This window comes from Pseudochaenichthys georgianus, chromosome 14 (assembly GCF_902827115.2).
Source record: "Pseudochaenichthys georgianus chromosome 14, fPseGeo1.2, whole genome shotgun sequence".
Lineage (NCBI taxonomy): Eukaryota > Metazoa > Chordata > Actinopteri > Perciformes > Channichthyidae > Pseudochaenichthys > Pseudochaenichthys georgianus.
Genome location: NC_047516.1, coordinates 20,927,074 through 20,952,729, shown reverse-complemented (window position 1 = coordinate 20,952,729; position 25,656 = coordinate 20,927,074). Strand labels below are relative to the sequence as shown.

Sequence of the window (25,656 nt, the reverse complement as noted above, 5' to 3'; positions counted from 1 at the left end):
TGCCATGCTGAGTGGCTCGGCTCTGACTGCTTGTCAATCCGCGGCTCTTAGTGCCAAAACTAAGTATGGGAAGATAGATTGAGACAGACAGTCTCAAGTAAAAGGGTCAGAGAGAGAATTAGACATTGTGTGAAGAATCTATTTTGTTAAGACTGCCTTAACGTGTGCATTACCTCCTCCTTTAGTTTGTAAATTGGCTTTGATGATGCATCTTGTGGTTCTCATGACATCACCATTGTCTGTCATATACTTAATTGCATGTTTATTGATGTACTGGGTTTGCTATTTAGATGCCTAAGATTACTCACTCCAGTATGGATAGAGAGTACAAGGGCTATCCATCAAAAGGGAAGTAGGATCGTCTGTGGCTTAACTCCTTAGCACTTCTGTACTTTGAACATGAATTGGTATTCTTGTCATCTGTGAGGGTGGAAGCAAACCTTGCTATTTCTCATTGGGCACTCAGGATAAAGCAGTCTTTGAGTTCCAGGCAAACACACTTTTGAAAAGTAATTTATCCTTCATTTTTTACTTTCTTCTTTCCTGCCACACGCAGAGCTACTCGATTGTGCTTCAAGTGTTAGAGAAATACAAACAGTATTTTCCTCATCAATCTTGGGATTGATTATTTGATATGGCGGCATAAATTCAATAGTGGGACCCCTACACCGTTTCCCCAAGACTGGGGGATTGAGTAGACATGACAGATGGATGTAAACCCAAGACTACTGTGAAGTTCAAGATTAGAAATTATGCCATGACCCCTTCATTTTTTGTCCACTCTTTGAAGTGTTATTTATGGTGAGAATGGATGCTGTCAAGTCAGATTTATATTGAATTCAGTGAGTAGTGCCTGTCGGTCTTAAAGTTCAAAGAGCTTTTGAAACAGCCAGCTCTGTTTTCTCGCCTCTCTCTATCGAGTTATCTGACAGAGATGAGATGGGGTTTGAAAAGGACATGGTCAAGGACGTCAGAGCAAGGATGTGTTTCAGCAAACACATTTACTATGCATTGTGCATGCTCCTGGGCAGCTACTTAGTCATAACCTGACACATACACACACTGTCTGTGGTAAGGTAACACTCAGGGCATGGGGCTGAGAAATATACCAAATGACTTAAGAACCCACTTCCAGTCACACAAGTGCATGCTTTTATGTAGAGGTTAATACAAAAACCCAAAAACCTTTTGCTGACATCCAAACATTATGCATTTAAGCAGTCATGTTGCCATGGCAGCAGAGTGGTTACGGCGAAAATTAAGACACATTCATTTTATGTTCAGAAATATGAATTTAGGCCATCGAGCATCAATAAATACTTCTCCTTCCATTAATACAGCTACTTCTCATAAGTATTCAAATGGTGATACTTACATAATGAAAGTATTTGCATGCAAGAGCATAAACTCACTAACATCATCACTCAGTTGTTAATTGTAAGAAATGAAATAGCCGTGGTGAGATTTAGGTAAGTCGAAAGCAAATATATACTCTCACAGTGCCGTCTCAGCTCTGCCTAGCATCTTGTTGGGGTTAATTGCTTGTGAGCTGAAGCATGACTTTGCAAGCATTGAGAAAACACTTACCTTAGCTCTAACTGACTTTATTAAAGTTAGTTAAAGTCACACACTCATGCTGGCTTTTAAAAGTGTGTGCGCACGGAGCGGAAATTCATCAACAGCTAGTTCAGTGGACTTGTATTATTTTCCGTAAATAAAAAGGTTTGAATATGTGTTTCTTTTTTAATCCAAACAATGGGTTTTCAAATAAACTGTGTGTGACAGTGATGACCAGCGCTGAGCTTCAGTGCACTTGAGTGAAGGCTAAAACCCAGTGTGTGAGCATGTGTGTCATTTTGTCCATTGACGTCCTGCAAAAAAAGTCAAATAGGAACCCATGTGTCGTCCATTGTGAGAGTTCTCTTTGTCTCTCAAGAGGTCACCAGAGCTGTCAGCTACTCATCTTCCTCAGGGCCACTAAACACACGCCAGTCACTGTGCATGAATGTCTGAGTGTCTGCGTGTGTCTTTATTGGTGTATAGGGCCGTTCAGGGTACGTTTAGCACCAAGCAAATTGCAGCTGGGAGCAGTTTGGTCAGCTGTGATTAGGTTTAGAGAGGCTGAAACATTGAAGGTGACTACAGCGGCGCCTCTAATGCCCGTGAATGTCACTGTAGCCGGGACACAACGTGTTTTCTCTGAATGTCTGTATTTGCCTCGAGAAAGTTAGCACTGAAAGACTTTTCCCCATGAGATATTTTGACAGTGCATTCTGCAGAAGACACCCACACTGTCCCTACACTCACATACACACACCTAATAGATATGTTTTCTCAAACCCCAGTAACAACTGCATGAATCTTTTTTTGTTCTGCTTCAAAAGGGGTTATTTACACAGCTGGAATCCTGGACTGTGAGACCAAAGACTCCTACTGGCTTAGCGTCTTTGCCACAGACCGAGCAGTTACGCCCCAGTCTTCGTCTATTGAAGTCTTCATACAGGTATTCTGCTGGCTGTATTCACATTCATAATCATGCAGTTCTTTAATAAGTAGTTATTTACAGTATGTTGCTGTTTTGATTAAAAACTCATTAGTTCAACCTTAATTGCTTACAGATGTAGCGCCTCATTTCGAACGTCTCCACCCGTGTGGGTCTGTGACAAGCACGGTGCAATATATAAAAAACATCATGCTTATTTGTTTGTCACTCCTAAAGACATTTTTCATGACGCAGAATATTCTAAAGTCTACAGGGGGTTATTGTTTGATGTTTTGTATCTGAAATAGCTTGTGTGGAGTATTCTTTGTATCATATCAGGACAAATCTTAAACTCAAATTGCAATTTTACTGCAGTGGTGGTCTCCAGGGTAACCTTATGCATCTGAACATTGTTGTGCTACAGAGTGAAATGCTAATGGAGCTCAGTGCAGTGGATAACTAGAGCCATGCTCTGTGTGTGAGCTACAGATACCCACCAGAGAGAAGTCTCTGCTTCTGCCTCTATTTTTATTTTTCACCAAGTAATCCACAGTCTAAACACTGAAAAACACACATCACTGCTCCAACACCCCTTTGGGGCAGAGTTCAGCAGTGGATACAAAAACAAACCGCGTTGTTTGGCTGCAGGATATTCAGGTGTGGCGGTGTGATCGGGCGCTTTACTCCCGGCCGCTTCGTCACGACCACAATAGGGAGATTAATCAGGCACAGGTGCTCCTCATTCACCGGCTGAACGTCTTGGCTCTCTGTGCCTTGCAGCAAACACTCCATCAACGCTGTGTTGGCCATCAATATTCTAGATCTATGCTGTAAGAAGGGAAATTAATTTGCCGTGCATTTAAAGTGTGACATCATGACGTTTTCTGGTAAAAAACATTCCATTTTGTGAATGATAACAGATCAACCCAGACCAAGGGCAACATGCATTCCATGAGTTGTTGATTAAAAAAAGATTCCAAATGCAATTTTACCATTCTGATTTAGAGGGTTATGTTTTATCAACACATCTAAGGCCAATTAGATTTAACTCTGATAAAGTAGACGGTTAAAATATAAACAAACAACACTGCTTATTCTTGTCATTCTCCTCCGCCTTCTCTCCCTCTCTCAACGTATCACTCTCTCTTTCTCTTCATTTTCCTCTCCCCCTTTTCTCTCTCAGGTAGAAGATGTAAATGATAATGCTCCCCTCACCTCAGATCCTATCTTCCACCCAGTCGTCATGGAGAACTCTCCAAAGGATGTGTCAATCATCCGTATCCAGGCGCAGGACCCTGACCTCACTGCCGTTCCCAGTCGTTTAAGTTACCGCATCACCGCCGGCAACCCGCAGAATTTCTTCTCTATCAACCCCAGAACAGGTAAGACCAATAATGCAACCATTTTGGCATCATAATTGACGGTTTAATATGTTAGACTCTTGAACTAGTAAGTAACAAATAAAAGTATTTTGTGTTTACCTGTTTGCATGCCTCTCAAATCAGTATAATGTTCTTTCATCATGTCCCTCCTACTCCAAGTTCATTCAATAAAAGGCCTTGAATCCCACACAACAAATTAAAAAGACTTTTGTGCCCACACAATCAAACATCTATGACACTTATGAGCTGCCCCTCCACACAATCTTCCCCACGCTCTTAACTGAATATTGCTTTCAGTCATCTTAAGGGGTGAAAGCTCTCTGCAATGCACTTGAGGACATTCATGTTGTTAGTTTTTTATTGGCCGGTGTGTGGGTGAATATCTTCCAGATAAGAAGGAGTTTAAATTAGTGAAAGCAATTTTCTTTTCCATTACTTTTGTTCTCTGAAGGACGCACAACTAGTACATTTCTGCATTACTGTATGTGATATATAGTCGTATGAATAAAAACATGGGTTTTCTCAGAGACTTAAAGAAAGTAGACAGGAAAAGGAAATCTGAAAATTGTCAAAAGGTTTCAGGAGTATTATCTTGGATTTGGAATTAGATTTTTAATCAAAAAAGTACTGCAAACCACCATATGGGTTCACAATAAGTCCTGTGCCATGGGATCACCATGGGGTTTAAGTCTGAGCTTGTGAAAAGGATGCTCAGACAGCCTGTGATTGTATATTACTTTCTCGAGCGTGTGGGAAAATACTGCATGAGAAATGAAAGTCTGTGACTGCGGTAAAAAAAAACCTTTGTGCAGAAAGATACTTTGTGTTCCCTGTTCCTGTCCAGACCAATTTACCGTTAATGTGCACCCGCCTGTTTCTGTGAATGTGGCTCAATTGGGTGGTAAAACCTGCCTCCTGATTTATGTAATAGTGAGTAGACGGTTCTATTTCAGTCTAGTTAGATTGAGCTATAAAGTTGGGATAACAAATGGTGAGTGTATTTTGAAGTACTCCACCAACTGAGCTATAACATTGCCGGCTCATGACAGACAGCTTAAAAAGTTTTTCATTGAAACAGTAGTACTCTCAAAGGCTTCTAAGCACATGATAAGGAAACATTGATGGAGTTTTAAATTAAACACTAAATCTTTGAGTTTTCATTTTACACATTGTTTCCTGCTGTTAATCAGTACCTGTGTCGTCCCAAAAGTGAACAGACTGTTAGCACGACTTACCTTACGAGATCATTTGTGCACATACTTTATTTATATATTCTCAAATTGCTTCTAGAACCACAAATCGTTTTACACACATCTGGGAATTTTATGTGCTCAGAAAAATCTTATTTTAGACATTTCACGCACTCAAATTCCCGATGCATTTCAACAGGCTTACAATAAACAACATTCACAACTGCAGCCTGTGAGCTGGATCTCATTTCCCAACATTATGCTTGAACAACATTTCAAAACTCACAGTCTTTTAGCCCAAGTTTCAGACTTTACCATATCTCTCTTTGATGGAAAACTCTATTGGGCCTGTATTGATCCCACACTTTTCACAGTCTCTGTGCACTATAAACTATTTTCAATTCTGCTATTTTTATTTTTCTAGTAATTCTGATTTATTAACATTATATCTGCACGGAATACACACATTAATAAAACAAACACATTTCCGACATGCTTCACTTTTAGCTGCCAAGTTTGATGTCTGCAGAGGTCCCCGTGCATTCTCTGTACACGCTTTGCTTGAAGCTTAAAGAATTATTAAAGAGGTGGAATGTTTTATTCAAATCTTGAGGAAAAAGTAAAAATGTTGAAGTCTTTGCTATCTCTGCCCTAGTTTAGGTTGTGAGTGTTTTGTAAACAACAAAGGGCAACTTTCAGAATGTCACGGGGACCTGTATTCTGATTCAAAGAAATGTCAATGTAATAAGCAAAAGGCAATGGCCTGTATGTGACAGTTATGAAGCATTATGGGAGAAATAATTCCCTAATGGTTGCATGTTAACTCAAATCAGAGTTGTTACAGTATGTACGTTTCTCTTCCTCTTTCCCTCTGTGAATAAGCCTTTGTACATTACAACATCATATATATACAATATTGATATCACATAGGGAAGTGGACTGGACTTAACAAGGGTGAAAAGGCTAATATTGATCCCAAAAGAGAAACACTGGTCAATATGCAAACTGTAGCCATCAAACAGGCAGGCTCTGCTACTCATGACTCTTTGAAATCCTTGAGATTGAAATATGATTTATGTGGGTTACTCCTCAGCTGTAATGATTTGTTTCTGTCCCTGTTCTGGTGCATCCATCACATGTGTCATTAGTACGTTTGTCATTGTTTTTTCAGCAGATTTCTAGTACTGTTCATACATCCAGCATGAACATGTGTGAGAGATTAGGAGAGACAGTGTGGCAAATGAATCCATTTGATTAATTGGTTACAGTAGGATACAGAGAGCAGCTCTATTGCAAGGTTTCAATGGTGATAAAGCCACCTCATAATGTGTGAAACTCACATGAGAGAGTTCATTCACATGTGTTCCCGTCTCTGTGTGAACACACATCCAACAGCTGTATACAAATGATTTGTGTGTGTGTGTGTGTGTGTGTGTGTGTGTGTGTGTGTGTGTGTACGCGCCACAGGGGAGAGTTTTTAGCCATCTGAGTCCTGCTGTATTTCTCTGTCAGAGACCCACAGTATTCTGTTATCTATTACTCATTAATTTAATTCAATGGAGATCACATGGATGCCTATCTTGTTCACACTGTGATAAATGGACTTTCATTGCAAAAACTGAGCAATAGGTTTTTCATGTTTAATGCGGTCTTTTCCCCTTCTGGTGTACTCCCATTAGCTTATTGAAGCCCATTAAATAATGTGAATTCAATTTGTGTATTCTTTTAAAAATGTGGATCGACTATATTCTGCATTTTTAGAAAGGCATATCCATTACATTACTATTAAAACAAATGGCATGACAGTTCCAGTCTATTAGTTTGCACAAAGGAGAGTTGCATTCAATAAATATCATGCCTCAGTGTTTGTCCAGTCAGAAACTTTCCATGTACCAGTGTGGCTTCATTGGATAGATGAAAAAACATTACTCAGTCGATTGATTTCATTTCACAAATTGGCAGCCAGCCAAACGAGGACCCGAGCTGCTGCAAAACCCCGTCAAAATTCAAAATGGTTGTTTTCAGAACTGGGTTTTGAGGGGGTTTAAAGTAATACATTTTTCAACTTCACTGTCAGCTTGATGGGTTTGAGGTATTGCTTCAATTCCCAAAATGTATTGAAGCCGAACTTTGAACGAGTGCAAAGTGTGCACATGTGCTGTCACAGCTTGCAGGGCTGTCTGTTTGTCTCTGGGTGTGAGAGTAGAGCCTTCCTCCGTTGGGGGCGAAGACGGAAAAGACAAGTGTTGACAAAGGGTGTTAGAAGAAGGAGTGCTGGTTTCTAAAAATGGCATGTTTTCAGAGGGCCCGTCATGGAATGATGGTGGCTGTGTGACCTTTTCCTGCAATCTACTGTTCGATTGCACTGGCTTTGTCGTCTCATGATATTAATAAATCATTTGTACATGTTTCAGTCAATATTCAAGATATACAATGAACAAGCGTAGAAGTTTGTGTTTTTTATTGTTGTTCCAGTTAGAAATCATATGACAGCTATTCTGGCCTAAAAAAAAAATAAGTTATACAATGACATAACAGACAGTAGTTATTGTGAGCACATCCTTATGTGCTACTGAAAAGCATTTTAAAGGAAGGGGGAGTGTACTGGACCATGACATACATTTTGTGATGGCGTGGGTGAGGATTATTTTGAGAATATTTACCTATCTTCAATAGAACTGGGAGATGTACTGTTGCAGATGTGCTGCACTCTGTAGATCATCGATTTGTATCAGAGTAACTCTATGTTCTGCTGAATAAGCCCCACCTCCCCCCCTCCCCCTCTACCCCCTTTCAGCTTGTGACCGCTGCTCTAGATTTACTCCTAATTTGCTTAATTTAAGTTAGCCTGCATAGCAAGCTCACGGTGACACTGTGATATGCACCAGCACGAAAATGTGAAAGTGCGTGAGTTTGCACCGTGGTATTAGTCTATCCATTAACTGCATGGATATTGTATGCGTCCAAAATAATAACTTCCATGCAACGGCTCATTACCCTAAAACAAATGCATCATTGCCATTCAAGCACAGTAACAAAGTCAACGAATCTACACATAAATAGTTCCTTATTGTACCTCTTTAAATGTGTATTTGTGCATGTGCTTTTGTGTGTATTTCCGCGTCTTAATGTGCCCATGTATGTAGAAAATAATAGTATTTTAACTTGTATCGAATCAATACATTTCTTTCTGCATTTGTGTGTTAGAACACGAGATCCACGTTTTCCAGTGTTTGGATGCTTTTGAGAGATGTTACATATTATACAAGGATCGTGATGAATACAATCTATTTATTATGGAAAACAAAGCCTGCTTACAACATTGTAAAACTGTCATTCATTAGGGCTGAATTTGCTTATGGATTATTGCCTGCATATTTAATCCATGTTTGCCTTCTGGCGAGGATAATGTCATGGGAGCTTTTGATTTTAACTAGCAAAGTTTTTACTCAATTAACAAAGCAGATATTAATTACCACACACTGTTTCTGTGTGTGTGGAGAATAAATAACAACAAATTAAAACCCTTAAAGGTCACCTATTGTGCAACATCCACTTCTTCATGTCTCTTCTACATCAACATGTTTCCCCTCTGTGTGAAGAGATTCTGAAAGTTTCAGGGAAAAAAAGATTCTCTCTCTTTTGGTCCTGATCCATTTATATAATACCTGTGTGAAAATGAGCTGATCAGATTTCGGCCACTTTATGATGTCATAACGGCTTGTGTAACCATTAGCCAATCACCAACCAAGGTAACCCCCTTATCACCTGAATCTCCTCATAGAGCACCACTAGGCGCATTCACACCGCAGTACTTTTCCCACAAAGGTTCATGAGAACTAAGACCGCGTTCACACCGGAATAAGACCCTGGGGGTGGATTAGGCAAATGAAACCGCTGACGTCACTTCTTCTTCTTCTTCTGCTTTGGGTTTACTGGCAGGCCGCAAACAACTTCACGGTGTATACTGCTGCCCAAAGTCCCCGGCCGGAAATCCCCGGAGTTGGGGACTGGCTGGGAGTCCCAGAAGCTTCTACTGACGCCTTCTGAGTAAATCGCCAGAACGCCGACACCTCCTCATCTCCACCGCTCCCATGTTTTATTTTGTGTTGCCATAAGTTAGTCTCTCTGCGTTTCTGCGCTGGGCTAATGCTAATGCTAATAATGCTAATGCGAGGATAATAAAATGGGGGCTTCACAAAACTTTTTGGGAAATTTTACGGGGCGTGGTTTGCAATCCGCCCAGCCAATCAGAAATATAGCTCTTTTCTCACAAAAGAGCTGCTCGAAAGTCCCTGCTCTCTAGCAGGGACGGAAAAGGGGGTGAAAAGGTTCTCATGAAATAATTTTAGTTCCAGCTCTTTTTGGTGTGAACGCAACATTTCGGAACTATATCGGAACTAAAGTGGGAAAAGTACTGCGGTGTGAACGCGCCTCTTGTGTTCTTTTTAACCAAATATCTCTCAGAGGGGCGTGGGGAGGGGCTCCTTATTTTCATCTAAAGTAACAGACAGAGAATCAGCACTTTAGAAACAGCGGGGATTATGGGATGCTGCAATGATCTGTTTGGTGTTTGGAGCCAAACACTTCAGAAACATGTTTTGTATCTGAGACCTATAATATATTGATGAAAAACAGTACAATAGGTGACCTTTAAATAAAAAAGAGAACATAAACCATCAGAGGAAAATGTGTGTGATCAAAACTGCAGCTTGCTACAGTTTGTCAAATTGTCATCGGAATAATCTGGTTCGATCACAGTTACTATGAAAAGCCTCACTCCTTTCGCTCTGTCACGGTGGCGTGCTGGCCAACCGAATGACCCTCAGCTATACAGTTCCATATGAACATGTGCCAAGTGCCGTCATCTCTGCCAGGACTGCAGGGTTAGTCTGTACGGGTGCGTGTTAGTGCACGCATACGCTCATTTTTAAGTGGAAGACTTCCTGATTAGTATTGAGTTTGGCTTTTAAAAATATATTAATAATAAAAAAGCTTTATTTATACAGCGCTTTTCATACAACACATGCAGCTCAAAGTGCTTTACAAAATGACACATCACAAGTTAAAAATAAACCACAAGAAATTCCCCTCCGATTATTTGTTGAGAATTTTATAAAACCCCATAAAACAAAGTGAACATATAGGAACAACAGAAATACACATACAAAGGTAATAGTAATAAAAATGCCATAATTCTAATAAAGATGAAACGATTAAAATATTTTTAAAAACAACGTAAAAAGAAATATTGCTATTGAAACATGTTAGATTAGTAAAATCAGATAACATCCTTTAAGACCTATACAATAAATAAAACAATGTACACTGAACAAAAATATAAATGCAACACTTTTGTTTTTGCTCCCATTTTTCATGAGATGAACTCAAAGATCTAAAACATTTTCTATAAACACAAAATAACCATTTCTCTCAAATATTGTTCACAAATCTGAAAAGATCTGTGATAGTGAGCACTTCTCCTTTGCCGAGATAATCCATCCCACCTCACAGGTGTGGCATATCAAGATGCTGATTAGACGGCATGATTATTGCACAGGAGTGCCTTATTGCCACAATAAAAAGGCCACTCTAAAATGTTCAGTTTTATCACACAGCACAATGCCACAGATGTCGCAAGTTTTGAGGGAGCATGCAATTGTCATGCTGACAGCAGGAATGTCCACCAGAGCTGTTGCCCGTGAATTGAATGTTCATTTCTCTACCATAAGCCGTCTCCAAAGGCGTTTCAGAGAATTTGGCAGTACATCCAACCGGCCTCACAACCGCAGACCACGTGTAACCACACCAGCCCAGGACCTCCACATCCAGCATGTTCACCTCCAAGATCGTCTGAGACCAGCCACTCGGACAGCTGCTGCAACAATCGGTTTACATAACCAAAGAATTTCTGCACAAACTGTCTCATCGGGGTCTCGACCTGACTCCGGTTCGTCGTCGTAACCGACTTGAGTGGGCAAATGCTCACATTCGATGGCGTCTGGCACGTTGGAGAGTTGTTCTCTTCACGGATGAATCCCGGTTTTCACTGTTCAGGGCAGATGGCAGATAGCGTGTGTGGCGTCGTGTGGGTGAGCGGTTTTCTGATGTCAATGTTGTGAATCGAGTGGCCCATGGTGGTGGTGGTGGGGTCATGGTATGGGCAGGCGTATGTTATGCACGACGAACACAGGTGCATTTTATTGATGGCATTGTGAATGCACAGAGATACCGTGATGAGATCCTGAGGCCCATTGTTGTGCCATTCATCCACGACCATCACCTCATGTTGCAGCATGATAATGCACGGTCCCATGTTGCAAGGATCTGTACACAATTCCTGGAGGCTGAAAACATCCCAGTTCTTGCATGGCCAGCATACTCACCGGACATGTCACCCATTGGGCATGTTTGGGATGCTCTGGATCGGCGTATACGACAGCGTGTTCCAGTTCCTGCCAATATCCAGCAACTTCGCAGCCATTGAAGAGGAGTGGACCAACATTCCACAGGCCACAATCACCAACCTGATCAACTCTATGCGAAGGAGATGTGCTGCACTGCGTGAGGCAAATGGTGGTCACACCAGATACTGACTGGTTTTCGGACCCCCCCAGACCCCCCCCAATAAAGCAAAACTGCACGTTTCAGAGTGGTCTTTTATTGTGGCCAGCCTAAGGCACACCTGTGCAATAATCATGCTGTCTAATCAGCATCTTGATATGCCACACCTGTGAGGTGGGATGGATTATCTCGGCAAAGGAGAAGTGCTCACTATCACAGATCTTTTCAGATTTGTGAACAATATTTGAGAGAAATGGTTATTTTGTGTATATAGAAAATGTTTTAGATCTTTGAGTTCATCTCATGAAAAATGGGAGCAAAAACAAAAGTGTTGCATTTATATTTTTGTTCAGTGTAATAAAGACTAAAAGAACATTTAAAGTGGGGTGTTTCTAATAAAAGGCTAATCTAAAAATATGTGTTTTTGGCTGGTGTTTAAAAATGTCCACTGAGTTGGCCTCTCTGATATTTCCTGGTGCATCTTTAATGAAACTTGTATAAACACTAAATTATTAAGAGACGAGGTCTGTAATCTAGCGTCTCTATCCAAGATCTGCACGTCTGTGTTTGTGTAATCTGAAGTTGTTTATCACGATTCTTAGGGCTGATCAAGACAACCGCGAGAAAACTGGACAGAGAACAACAGGCGGAGCACTTCTTAGAGGTACAGAATAACCGGAACAGTGTTCATTACATTTTTAGTATTATTATTTATCTGGCCGTGCCACCTGCCACTAGCCACCATTAACAGAGACGGTGTGGAGGACAAACCTGGCAGGCCCTCAACACTCCATAAACTCTGATGAATGGCTGTAGTTTTGTGCCCCAGGTTTAGGAATTTCTAAATATAATCATTCATCATTTGTTATCTTCTCTACTCAGGACGGGAAAAGGGAGGAGAGGAGTTTCTCTGCCCAGCGTTTGATAAGCGCAGACACTGGGCACACAGATAACTGTGATTACCATGCTCCTGCTGCTCTGCATGCAGATGAACATGATAATCAGAGATTCTCCACTTCAGAGACCTGAGCAAACTTCTACTTCCCCAGACTTCTCTTACACATTATTAAATGCTGTTGAATCTGCGAGCACTTTGCCCTTCTGCAAAATGGAATGAAATAACCCCCAGTTCACCCGCAGTATTGCAGCGTGGTGTTTTCTTTCCGTATTGCCAATTGACTTGTCTACATACAATAACTCTTTGTTCTGCTTTGTTCAGCTGCAATATGCAATAAGAACCCAGCGTATGGCACTACACTACAAAATAAAAAAGTTGGGCAAGGACGCTTCCACCTTACAGCATCATATCCCTAAACATTGACACCTAAAGCGAGTTTTAAATTGGGGGCAGAGAAGTCTTTGTTGTTACATCCTCCTGTCCTTAGATTTTGATAGAAATGCCGCTCCATGCGTGCCACCCACTGCTCCGCCAGCCAGTCTCTGCTGCCGGCTGGTAATTAATAGTCTAGTGAGCAGTCGGGCTGGCAGCGGCGGTGTTCACCCTTATCTGATCCAATTGATCAATGATCAGACCTCTGCCTCCGCCTCCAGGAGATCAATAACACAAAGAGATTTCCCATCAGCTCAGCCACACAGTGTAAGATTGAAGATGTAAATAAATTCATGCAAGAAGAGCACACGACAAACCATGTTCAAAAGACATTAATGACTAACTCATTATGTCTTCTCATACACTTCCTCAGGTAACAGTGATAGACGGCCCAGTGACCACCCGGCAGTCCACTGTTTGGGTCATAGTTCACGTCGAGGACGAGAACGACAACCCGCCCACTTTCCCCGAAATCACCTATCGCATCAGCTTGACCGAACGAGACCGCAACAAACGTGGCGAACAGGTGTACCGTGTCTTCGCTTATGACCGTGACCTAGGAGCCAATGGCAACATCACCTACAGCATTGTCGATGGTAATGAGGAAGACAAGTTCAGTATTGACCCCAGGTCGGCCATGGTGTCATCCAAGAAGATGGTGACGGCGGGAAGCTATGACATCCTCACCGTGAGTGTTATTTTCCAAGTTTGTTTTATAAATACATTTTTACTGAAGTGCTATTTGGTCTCGACTCATTATCAATGGCAAACAAAAGGATACATCTATATTCATTCATATGGTCTTACTATGGATAAGACTGTGACCTCTCTCAGGAACAGTGCTCCTCTCTTTCTACTTGCGAAGTGCTGTCCCAATTTCCTTTCTTCAAAATAAATTCATAGCCACTTGGGTTCCATTAGGTTAGTGGATCTGCGTCCATATATTTGCAAATGTGGCAGTAGCAAACACAGTCACGTAGTTCATTTTTCATCAGGCAGAAGCCCAGGTATGAGAGCTTGTTCGTTTTTGGTGTTTCCATGGGCAAATCTGCTCAAAAGCGCCAGGTGGATGGAGTGGCACAGCTGAATGTGTGTTTATGCACATCAGGTGGCACAAAGCATTTATGATTCTCTGGCAGTAAATGGCACTCCTTATTGCAATTTTTGTGGTTGTATTTGTATATCAAATTATTCATGCTGACAATGTGTTCACCCTGCTCCAGTCCCTTTTACATATGCGCTACGAAGACTTGATTTGTCTTATTCGTCTGGTTCACTGATTTGTCGCTCACGCCCATGAGCCCTTTGGGGTTGTGCTCACTTTCAGTGGAAAATAACTCATGTGTGACATGAAAGTGAAATCGACTATAAACACACCGATTTTCTCTCTTTCAACTGTGTTTCTTTGTTTTTGAATAATGCATTTGGCTCACAGGTTCTGCTCTTAAAGGTGGGGTAGGTAAGTTTCAGAAACCGGCTCGCGTGCACTAACATTTGAAAGTACACGGCCGAAAAGAATCCGCCCCTTCCTTCAGACTTCCTTACAGAGCACCTGCTCCAACACACATGAACGCGCAATGCACGCCCAATTACGGCACACCCAATGAGGGCACGAGATACATTTGTGCGTGCACGAGATGGAAGGCTGACAGACAGGGCGGCAATTTTACAGGCTTCCACAGATGACATTTTTTTATGGATTTTTTGTCAAAGCACTTCAGATATTCATTGCTATCGGGATGTTAAGAGCATTCCATGGAATATAACAACAAGTGTATCTTGAGCCGGTTTCTGAAACTTACCGACCCCACCTTTAAATGAGCACCACTTAGCGCTACTTTTTAAATTACCTCTCAGATGCTCTAGGTTCCTCCGAAGAGTAAGATGTTTTCCTGTGTAATGTGTGAAAAATAGAGCGAGGTAGTTAAAGTCAGGCAGGGACAGCCATCCCATTAAACTGTAATTGCTGGAATCAATTTTGAGGTTAATAAAATATTATTTATTGATAGGAGGTTGTCGCTTAGGTGCAGGTGTTAGTAAATGTAGATGAGTATAGAGCTCATTGGCATCGTTTTTACATAAATGTGGCCAGAATACTAATATCTTCTCAATGCTTTCTTGCCCTGAATACATGCATACCAACATAATGTTAAACACTCCATTCGCTTGTTCACCTGTCTGGTTTATCATTGTTAAATGTTCCCCAAATGCCTGATTCATTGGCTCCCGCATGTGTCAGCTGAATATTTGGTTTGTCCTTATTTTTCCGTCTTTCAGATAAAAGCTGAGGACAGCGGTGATCCCCCATTATGGTCTACGGTCAAACTCCACGTAGAATGGATTCGAAAACCCGTCCCCTCGCCTGTAACTCTGCTATTTACCCAGAGGTCCTACAATTTCTCTATTTTGGAGACAGCTGTCGTGGCTCAGCCGGTGGGAGTAGTGGCTGTCAGCCAGTCGAGCACACCTGTCTGGTTCAATATTATCGGTAAGAAAATTAATGTGTGACAATAAACGAACAAAGAATAATGGGTATTCATAATATTTTAGGTGACCAATTCATTCAAATGCACCCCCCGGCCACAGTATCAAATTGAACTAAATGAGACTTGTCATTTGTCATATTAAAATGTTGTATAATTTATGTATTTAAAAGGGAATTTTGGATTTATTCAACTATCTATCATAACTGTAAAGCGACGGTCAGAATTGTATTAGTATTTCCATCTGTATGCTGGAGTTTTATAATAATATATTATATATATATAATAATAATAGTTTTGAGAGATGTTTTTTGGGTCAGACCTATCCTGGGTGAGCCAAACCAACACAATGGAAGTGATGCATTTCACACCATGCAGTGTAATAGTTTGCAAGTGTTACAATGGTTGACTCTGCAGGCTTTCCCACAGACTTCAGCTTTGGACATATTTCAGATTTACATTACCCCTTAATGCAGTAAATGTACTGCAGACAGTTTCTCAGTATGCAAATGTCCTTGTTAAAATCTAACGGCTCTTTTGTTGTGATTAATTGTACACAGGTAAAAGTGAATTGTCTAAATAAAAAATTTCTTAAAATGTATTTTGCCAAAAGCACAAATTACAATACAATAAAGGTTCCTGTTGTTTATTTTGCTCTGTTGGAAACAAGGATATGTTTTAAATAACTGGTTTTATATCTGTCTGCCTGTTGAAAAATGGGAAGCTTGCCTCTTGATTCAGTATTGTTTAAGTATCAGTAAAAAGCTGATTATTGATTGCTTCCCTGATTAAATAATTCAAACACAGCGCCTGCTTGAATGTTCATTTGGAAATGAATTAAAAACAACTTGATGAGTTGATAATTCGTCTTTATGCACGCGTAAAAGAGACGTGAACATGAACATTTTTCATTAATTTTCCACTATTACTGTTAATGTCAGTGAAGTAATTGTGCAGCTCATTAATATTTCGCTTTTTTCTTGTTCAAAAAGTTAACGAATAGTTATATTATTTTTTCTCTGACCTTGAATATCATCCATGAATGAATCACATTCGCACACGTATTGAGTCCTCTTGCAGTATTTAATGACGCACAGAAATGTGAAAAACTTCAAGAAGTTGACTTTTCAGAGTGCTGTAGATGAGGCAAACCTTTGATCACAACGACATCCTTGATTTCCAAAATTCAACTAACCTCTTTTTTCTTTCTCTTTCTCTCTTGTTAAGGCGGACGTCTTGCCAGAGAAACTTTCTACATTCCTCAAAATGCATGTGGAAGAAACTGCTCACTTGAAACAGGTCTGGTAAAAGCATATTTTGCCAAATGATTTCCTAAATTGCCCCAGGTCTGGAGAAAAGTAGAAAATTCAGGAAATGCAGCAAACAGTGCCAGGGCTGTGTTTAGCCAAAGGCAGTATTGATTGATCTGTGTTTGAAAAAGCACTCCACACGTACTAGTAGTTTGTTATTCTGGTCCAGGCAGCATATAGGTTCAAATCATTAGTTTAGCCACTGTGCTTTTCCACTCTGTGTGACACATTCAGCCTCTTACTGTAGCATTCTTACATCCGAGAGCCTTTTTTTCTAAATGGAAATACATTTGAAATAATTACCTTTACCACTTAAGTTACAATATAAGTCATCCTGAGGATTTCAACGCCAGGAATCTCTGTTACAAAAGAGGGAAAACTGTATGGTACTCTGTGTCAACAATGTTATTGCATAAGTTCTCTCACCTTTACCAAATTTCATTTTCATGTTGTGTGGTGAGATTAAACTGTGTCATAGACATAGCCTAACTATACACTCTTAAACGCTGGAAGATTATGTAATAAGAACAAAACAGGGACCCGCTCAAGACAAATGTCGTTTATCTCACTGTGAGCAAATCAAGCTTTTTAAGACTAAAAGTCGGTCGTTAAAACAGTTTGTCAAAATTAAAAACATTTGCTGCTACTGCACTTACAGACATACAGTATACTCTGAAACAGTATTAACATTGTAGGTGTTTAGATAAGTGTATGTTTGTAAAAGATCCTACCAAAAATAGTCAAACTAAGTCTGAAGACCCCCTAGAGCAGGGGTTCTCAAAGTTTTGATGAGTGAGGGCCAATTTAGGTACCCAATATTGGATTGAGGGCCGCCCAAGAAAAAAACGGAACACAACATAATTCCAAAACAAATCCTTTCTTTATTGTACTAACCAATTACCGCAACTCGCAAGATACCCGTGTACACTCATGTTCCGATTAACCCAGCTTCCCCAAATGTCTTTCTTTTTGGTGTCTATATACGCTGGGATCCGGAGTCATGGATGATCCTGCGGTCCTGTGTCCTGGATCGCGAGCGCTGGATCTTGAGTCGTGGCTGTGGTCCTGGATCATAGGTCCTGGATGGATATCCTCGTGGATTCATCTTCCTATTATACACACATGCATTTCCAAACATTTGGACTACCTATGTTGCAAATGTATTATCTTTTCAATTTACACACGGCATCTATTGCACGTCTGTCCGTCCTGGGAGAGGGATCCCTCCTCTGTTGCTCTCCCTGAGGTTTCTCCCATTTTTCCCTTTAAACTGGGTTTTCTTTGGAAGTTTTTCCTTGTACGATGTGAGGGTCTAAGGACAGAGGGTGTCGTATTGTCATACTGATATTCTGTACACACTGTGAAGACCACTGAGACAAATGTATCATTTGTGATATTGGGCTATATAAATAAACATTGATTGATTGATTGATTGATGCCTAGTTGCCATGCAACCAGTAGTCTAGCAAACTTTCCACAAGCTGTCATTCATAATTTAGGAATGACAACCCAGGGGACGCAGTTTTACCATTCTTAAATTCCATTCTAATTCTTACTAGATACAACCATGGAGGATTAAAATATAACGCATGCATTTCAGCGTGTCACATTAACTATCGCGGGCCGCCAGAAACATTTCCGAGGGCCGCCATTGGCCCGCGGGCCGCACTTTGAGAACCCCTGCAACTCTAACATAGCACACTTCTTTTTATTTAGAGACCACAGACTGTGACTTCAGCTTTTTTTTAATGCTGTGTGATCACAGTGTAATATTGACCAATCTAAACCTGCATTAAAAAGCGAATCCCAGCGGTTTGGTGCGACTCAACATGCTCCAGTGCTCCTGTGAAAAATGGCCAATCAGTATTCATATGTTGAAGAGAGCTCAGCTCCCAGATATCTCTGGAGAGAAGCTGGAATGAGACGAAGGATGGCACTGAATACCGAACACATATCAATCCTCTCCCTCGTCCTAATCAAACATTAAGCCTCTAAACTGTACTCGCCGCCCGTGGAAAGACCCGGCTGCAGGTTTTTGATCCCTGAGATGGGTTGTGTTTTGGAGTGATAAGACAGATGTTTGTGTGGCTGTTAACAGTTCTCTGGCTGCCAAGTGGGTTCGTTGCTACATTGCATTGCTTTTCAGTTCATTTTATTTCACAGACCCTCCAGCTCCAGATGTAGGAACCTGGCCAAAACAATTACACAGTAATAACTTAGAGCATCTGAGTTTAGCACGCTCCTTGAATACTAAATGACTGAAACTCTGTGTGTGCTATTTGTGTATGTGTTTGTGTGTGATTGCAGGGAGCTTTGACATGCAGTATGACCTTCAGGTGGGGGTGGGAACTCTAGTTGTGGCCAAGCCCCTGGATGCAGAGGTGCAGTCTGTGTACAACATGACTATTCAAGTGACAGATGGGACTAACTTTGCCACAGCTCAGGTGAGCACACTTGATGATTTGTTATGCACTGGCACTGCCTCTTACACACTCCAGAGTCAGACCCACATCAAATTAAATTATTGGTACCTCTTCCTCTGGGAGCTGTATACTCTCAGCATCTCTCCCTCCTATGCTTGCGCTCCCTTCCCCTGAAAGGATCTCTCACTGACTATGAAATGTGGTTTTGTCTTTGACATTTCCTCCGGCTGGTCTACTTGTTCTGCCTCGTAAGGGAAATCCTTGATATCAGTGGATTAATGGGATTAGACTGTGCAAATAAAGGTCATGTGCCAAAGTTACATTCTTTATTGAAAACACCCTGTCCAAAAGGCTTTGACTAAGGAGATTTAGTGTGAATAGTGCTGGTATTTCTAACTTGCAAATGAAAGATGAATGTGATAACCCGACACCTCGACTGTATCAAATATTATCAGTATTATCAACATGGCTCTTATCCATAAAAAAAATATACGGAGCACTCTCATTGCTGTCGTGGATCCGAAACCTTAGACACTCAAGACATAACCAAATATAACGAAATAGAAACACAGACACACTGCTGATTGAAGGAATTATTATATTGTTGTACAACAGTATAAGAGCCAGACTACTTGCGTCAAGTCCGCTAAGAGTATACAGTAGATGTCTGTTTAAAGAATAACAGAATCTCACAGGTTTTATGCACTTCTTTTTAGTTTGCACAGCCCTACAGCTTTTGACCTTTTATAATCACATGTTACAAGATCCTATGCTCAATAACACACTGCAGACAGACATGTGCACATTCATGGTACAAAGGCTCTTTAGATAAACTAAAGGCAAGGCAAGGCAAGTTTATTTATATAGCATTTTTCAACACAAGGCAATTCAAAGTGCTTTACAAAAAATGAAAGACATTAAGCATTAAAAAAGAAAAGCTAATAAAATAAACATTAAAAGAAAAAGTACATGGATAAAAGTTACAGTGCAGTTTAAGATATGAATAGTTCAATTAAAAGCAGCGACAAAAAGAAAAGTCTTCAGCCTGGATTTAAAAGTAGTAAGAGTTGCAGCGGACCTGCAGGTTTCTGGGAGTTTGTTCCAGATATTTGGAGCATAATAACTGAAAGGATGAAAGGATGAAACTCATGAGCATGACTTAACACATGATCATATAATATAGATTATTTCAACATTACTTATCTGAACTACTTTTCTCCCTCTGTCTCTTTGTCATTCAGGTGTTTATCCGAATATTGGACAGCAACGACAACCCTCCGGTCTTCTCCCAGCCAGCCTATGATGTCAGCGTCTCAGAGGACGCACCAGTGGACATGGAGCTGCTGCGGGTCAGAGCCTCGGACATGGACGAGCGTGCCCGTTTGAGCTTCTCTATCTATGGCAGTGCAGACCCAGTCAGTATGAGGCTGTTCAGGGTCAACCCTGGCACCGGGGTGGTCTACACCGCAGACCGGCTGGACTACGAGGCCAGAACACAGCACATCCTCACTATCATGGTGGGAACAAACATATTTGTTTTGGGATTTGCTTGTTTGGCTGTTACCACTAATCTGTGTGTGAGTCATTACCTGGGCTCTCCTCAAAATGATGCTCTTCTCTGAAAATGTGCCGTCTTTTTTGGCTAATTTCTTTCTTTTCTTTTTTTTACTGCATCCTAAAACGGTATCCATATTCATCTCTCATTTGACTCCAGGTCAAGGATCAGGAGTTTCCATTTAACCGTGACCTGGCTCGTATCCTGGTGGCAGTGGAGGACTCCAATGATAACATCCCCTATTTCACCAGCACTGTATATGATGCTGTGGCCTATGAGTCATCTCCTATAGGCACTCCTGTCCTACAAGTGATAGCCTTAGACAAAGACAACGGGATTAACGGGAAACTCTCCTATACCTTTGAAGCAGGTTTGATGCTATCTTATTTTAATGTATATTTTTGCTTCTATTTTGTGAAGTGTTTCGACCTGTGATGGGCTTTGTAATGTTGTGTCACAGGAAAACAAATTGTTTATTTACTAGTAACGATGTCTGTAATCTTTCTGCTGCTTTCAGGGAACACTGCTGGTGTGTTTGGCATTGATAATGTCACAGGTGTTATTTTCATCGCCAGGGACCTGGGCCTCAGCTCTGTGGGCTTTTACACCTTAACTGTGCGAGTCACAGACAGTGGATTTCCTCCATTAATGGCCACAGCTTCAGCTCGCATCTCATTAATACTCTCCGACCTTTCGCAACCCAAATTCTCTCTGAATGAGTATCAGGCCGAGGTAAAGAGAAACAGATTGCTGACTGAAAGGATGGGTGCATGGGGGATACGATTGATCTTTATTGATCCCCATAGGGAAATGCAGGAACAACAGAACAAGACAGAAACACAGATAGTACACATGGGATTATAAGAATACAAATAAAATAATAAAACATAAAATAAACATGCAGTAATAGTATGAATATAAATATAACAGTTAAACTCTATACAGGTGAATGTACATATATTCAGATATGTATAAAGGTTAAATGTACAAACAAACATACAAACACACACACACACACACACACACACACACACACACACACACACACACACACACACACACACACACACACACACACACACACACACACACACACACACACACACACACACACACACACACACACACACACACACACACACACACACACACACACACACACACACACACACACTTATTTATACATACATACATACATACATAATATATATGTAAATGTGCAGGTAGCAGTGTGGTGAAAGTATTGTGTGCATACTGTGCAAATATTATTAATATTATGGACTGATACTGATGTCTCTGATTTTACAGATAATGGAGAACAGCTCCATTGGAACACATGTGATCACCGTTAATGCGCTCAGCCGCTCAGCCGTCATATATGAAATCTCCAGGGGCAACGACGAGAACTGCTTCTTCATCAACCATCACACGGGTGTAATCACCACACGCAGACCCCTTGACTTTGAGGTTTGTTGACGCTTCTGTTTCATCTGCTGAAGCTCTCAGTGTTGACATGATTGTTATACAAGGAGTGCAGATAACATTTTATTATATCCCTTTCGACTACTCACTGAATTTATTTGTTTTGACAGCAAACTACATCGTACTTTCTGGTGGTGCATGCCCTGAGCATGGCGGGAGTCGAGGCCAGCACCACCGTCATCGTCCAGGTGGGGGATGCGAATGATAACCCACCAGTCTTCCGAGAAATCAGGTATCAATCACCACATGCCATTTTCCAGATGTGTAAGCATACTTTTTCGTCTTTTGCAGCAGTCTTTTATCTTTTCACCTCAACAGGTATGTGGGAGTAATCAGTGAGGCTGCTCTAGTCAACACGGTGGTCTTGGGAGAGGATGGGAACCCTCTCGTCATCCATGCGACCGATAGGGACCGAAACCACAACGCCCTGTTGGTGTTCCAGATCATAGACGACACCGCTCGTATGTTTTTCAGCGTGGACTCTGGGACTGGATCGATCCGGTATGTGAAATTGTAGAATCCACAAATATTGGGCATATGATTAACTTTCTCATAAACCAATATGTCTCGTGATTTTGTGATTATGTGGATGTTTGTTGAATTTTAGAACGATCTCCAGCCTGGACTATGAGAACTTCTCTGAGTTTGTCTTCCGGGTTCATGTAAGGGACAGTGGTCTTCCTCCATTGAGTGCGGAGAGCCCAGCAGAGGTGATTATAAAGGTAAGTTAATGACATATGCGTCCCCTTTCAGCGCTTTAAAAACCTACCTGACTCAATTGTATTAGTTGTATTTTATTTGTGGATATGGTTTTCAATCTTAGGTGATCAACATCAATGACTCACCTCCAAAGTTGTCACAGGACACTTATGAGGCGGTCCTCCTCCTACCAACCTACATAGGAGTCGAAGTCCTCAGGGTAGAGGCTTTGGACCCCGATATGACCTCTGACCCCACCCTGAGCCCTGACAAATCCATCACCCCTCAGCTGGTTTACTCCCTGGTGGACAGCAATGCGGAGTTCTTCTCTGTGGAGCGCTACACTGGTGTTGTGACCGTCTTCAATCAAGACCTCAGTAAAGACCGTTACCGCTTTAATGTGAAGGTAAGTGATTAGCTACATTTGCTCAGCGGACATGACACATAAATATCATTTTTATGTATCCTGTCACCAGCTTAGATTTACAGCGTGTAGTTGGCTTCAACTGGCTTGCATAAGAATTATTCTCACAGGGATGGCAGAGCACTGGGTCAGCTGAAAACCTATTGTTATTCAGCGTGTTGCTATGAAACACTTCAGCTAAATGACGCAGGGTGTTATGCCCAGGTAAATCGGTAATAACTAATTTTTTTCTGTTGTGTTATGTTTTGCTAAGAAGATAAACAAAGCTATGCATACATAGTGTCATTGAGTACACGATAACACCCCAGCATTACATCCTCTGCATTAGCTTATTGGGGGTCAGCTGTCAAATAAACAAAAAAAGAATGCTTTCCCACTCAGCGCTGAATGCCCATAAAAAAGGCACTCATGCTCTTCTGTATGTGTTGGTTTTAAGGTTTGGGATGGGCGTCTCTCCAGCATGGCGTCGGTCACAGTGCTTGTCCGAGAAGCGATAGATAGCGGCCTTCTCTTCACCTTCCCGGTCTACTCCGCCTCCATCCCAGAGAACATACCCGATGTCACTGTGGTCACTGTTGTCAACACAGTCGGCCACCGTCTCAACGAACCGCTGAAGTACACTCTGCTGAACCCCAGCGGACGCTTCATCATTCGGCCAACTTGCGGGGCGGTGCTCACCACTGGAGTGCCTTTTGATCGGGAGGAGAAGGACAGTTACGAGCTGGTGGTGGAGGTCCGCAGAGAAGATGAAATAGTGAAGGTGGCCAGGGTGACCGTACAAGTTCAGGTGGGTGTCTCTTTTTTAACTTTCTTTACACAGAGCCCATTGGATTTTCTTAAAGACCTCCAGGTCTATCACTTACAATGCGTTGAAGCGCTAACCAATAGAAGAGCGAGTGTTATACAGTGATGTCATTATATTACTGAAGATAAAGGCAATCCAATTGATGTGTTCTGGGGAAACTCCCTTTGGCATGGACTTTGGGAGCAGACCATTCACACATGCACAAAAACATATTACACTCTACAAGAAAGGGAAAACCCCAAAAAGAATTTTAGGGCCTCTTTAAAATAACGATTATTTCTGCAGGTGGAGGATGTGAACGACAATGCTCCAGAGTTTGTGAACCTCCCTTACTACGCTGCAGTGCAGGTCGAAGCAGAGCCTGGATCCGCTATTTTCAGAGTGTCCGCCACCGACTCAGACTACGGTCTTAATGGAGAAGTGACATACAGTCTTAAGAAGCAGCACAGGAACTTTCAGGTAACAAATTCCTGCTTTAAATGTGTTCTTACGGGGTGCTATATATTTGAAAAACATTCTAGTATATTCTCATGCTCCTTATGTCATAAAACAACTAATCGTATTGGTTGCAGGTGAACCCACTGACAGGAGAGCTGACGTTAAAGAGGGCCTTTGAGGCTGACCTATCCAACGCCGAGTACAAGCTGGTCCTTGTGGCCAGTGACGGAGGTTTCCCGCCTCTTTCCAGTGAGGTGGAGCTGCCTGTTACCATAGTGAATAAAGCCATGCCGGTGTTTGACAAACCTTTCTACGGTCTCACTGTCAGAGAGGATGTAGCCGTCTCCACCTCTGTCCTGTGTATCAATGCCACCAGCCCTGAAGGCCAGAGCATCATCTTCACCATCACAGACGGAGACCCTTCACTGCAGTTCGACATTGGTTTTGACACAGGCATCATCATCGTGATTTACCTGTTAGACTACGAGAGCACGCAGTACTACCGGCTGACGGTGAAGGCTACAGATACGCTGACCGGGGCAAAGTCTGAGGTCGATGTGGACATCGTCGTGCTGGATGTAAACGATAACCCGCCACTGTTTCAGAACACATCATACTCCTCTGTGATCGCTGAGAACTCCATGATTGGGACAGCCGTGTTACAGGTGTGTGTGTGTGTGTGTGTGTGTGTGTGTGTGTGTGTGTGTGTGTGTGTTTATTGATTGAGTGAGTCCAGTGTGTACTCATATTAAATAACTGTTAACACTTAGGTCTCACTTCAGCAGTATTGTGGATGAATATTAGAGTGATTGCTTACTGATTTATTTATGAGATGATAGTGTAATATTTCCCTGTGGGGGCCCTTGACCTTTGGCAAATAATGGACCGTGATGTTCTCTCACTGAGAAACAGGTTGCCCCGAGCTGAATTTCAGACAACAGATTTATGAATATATTGGTATCAAAATAGGTCAATGACCTTGTTTGACTGTAGTATTGATTTTTAGAAAGAATCAGTATCTAACAATATTGTATATATTGTTTTTCATTCCTTTAAATACACTTTGGCTTGCTCACTGGTATTCTAGTA

The 25,656-nt window shown here is 41.5% G+C and overlaps 1 protein-coding gene across 1 annotated transcript in view; it reads left to right on the top strand.

Moving 5' to 3' along the window:
- LOC117458026 (protocadherin Fat 3) overlaps positions 1-25,656 on the top strand; it is a 74,817-nt gene that overhangs the window by 6,348 nt on the left and 42,813 nt on the right. Inside the window, exons 4-21 of the mRNA XM_071205361.1 lie at positions 2,385-2,503; positions 3,666-3,864; positions 12,221-12,282; positions 13,322-13,636; positions 15,226-15,436; positions 16,659-16,730; positions 19,049-19,185; positions 20,406-20,681; positions 20,879-21,089; positions 21,237-21,451; positions 22,028-22,186; positions 22,312-22,433; positions 22,520-22,702; positions 22,809-22,923; positions 23,025-23,306; positions 23,761-24,111; positions 24,415-24,588; positions 24,702-25,232. Coding sequence (XP_071061462.1) covers positions 2,385-2,503; positions 3,666-3,864; positions 12,221-12,282; positions 13,322-13,636; positions 15,226-15,436; positions 16,659-16,730; positions 19,049-19,185; positions 20,406-20,681; positions 20,879-21,089; positions 21,237-21,451; positions 22,028-22,186; positions 22,312-22,433; positions 22,520-22,702; positions 22,809-22,923; positions 23,025-23,306; positions 23,761-24,111; positions 24,415-24,588; positions 24,702-25,232 — 3,734 coding nt within the window. The remainder of the gene's footprint in view (positions 1-2,384; positions 2,504-3,665; positions 3,865-12,220; positions 12,283-13,321; positions 13,637-15,225; positions 15,437-16,658; positions 16,731-19,048; positions 19,186-20,405; positions 20,682-20,878; positions 21,090-21,236; positions 21,452-22,027; positions 22,187-22,311; positions 22,434-22,519; positions 22,703-22,808; positions 22,924-23,024; positions 23,307-23,760; positions 24,112-24,414; positions 24,589-24,701; positions 25,233-25,656) is intronic.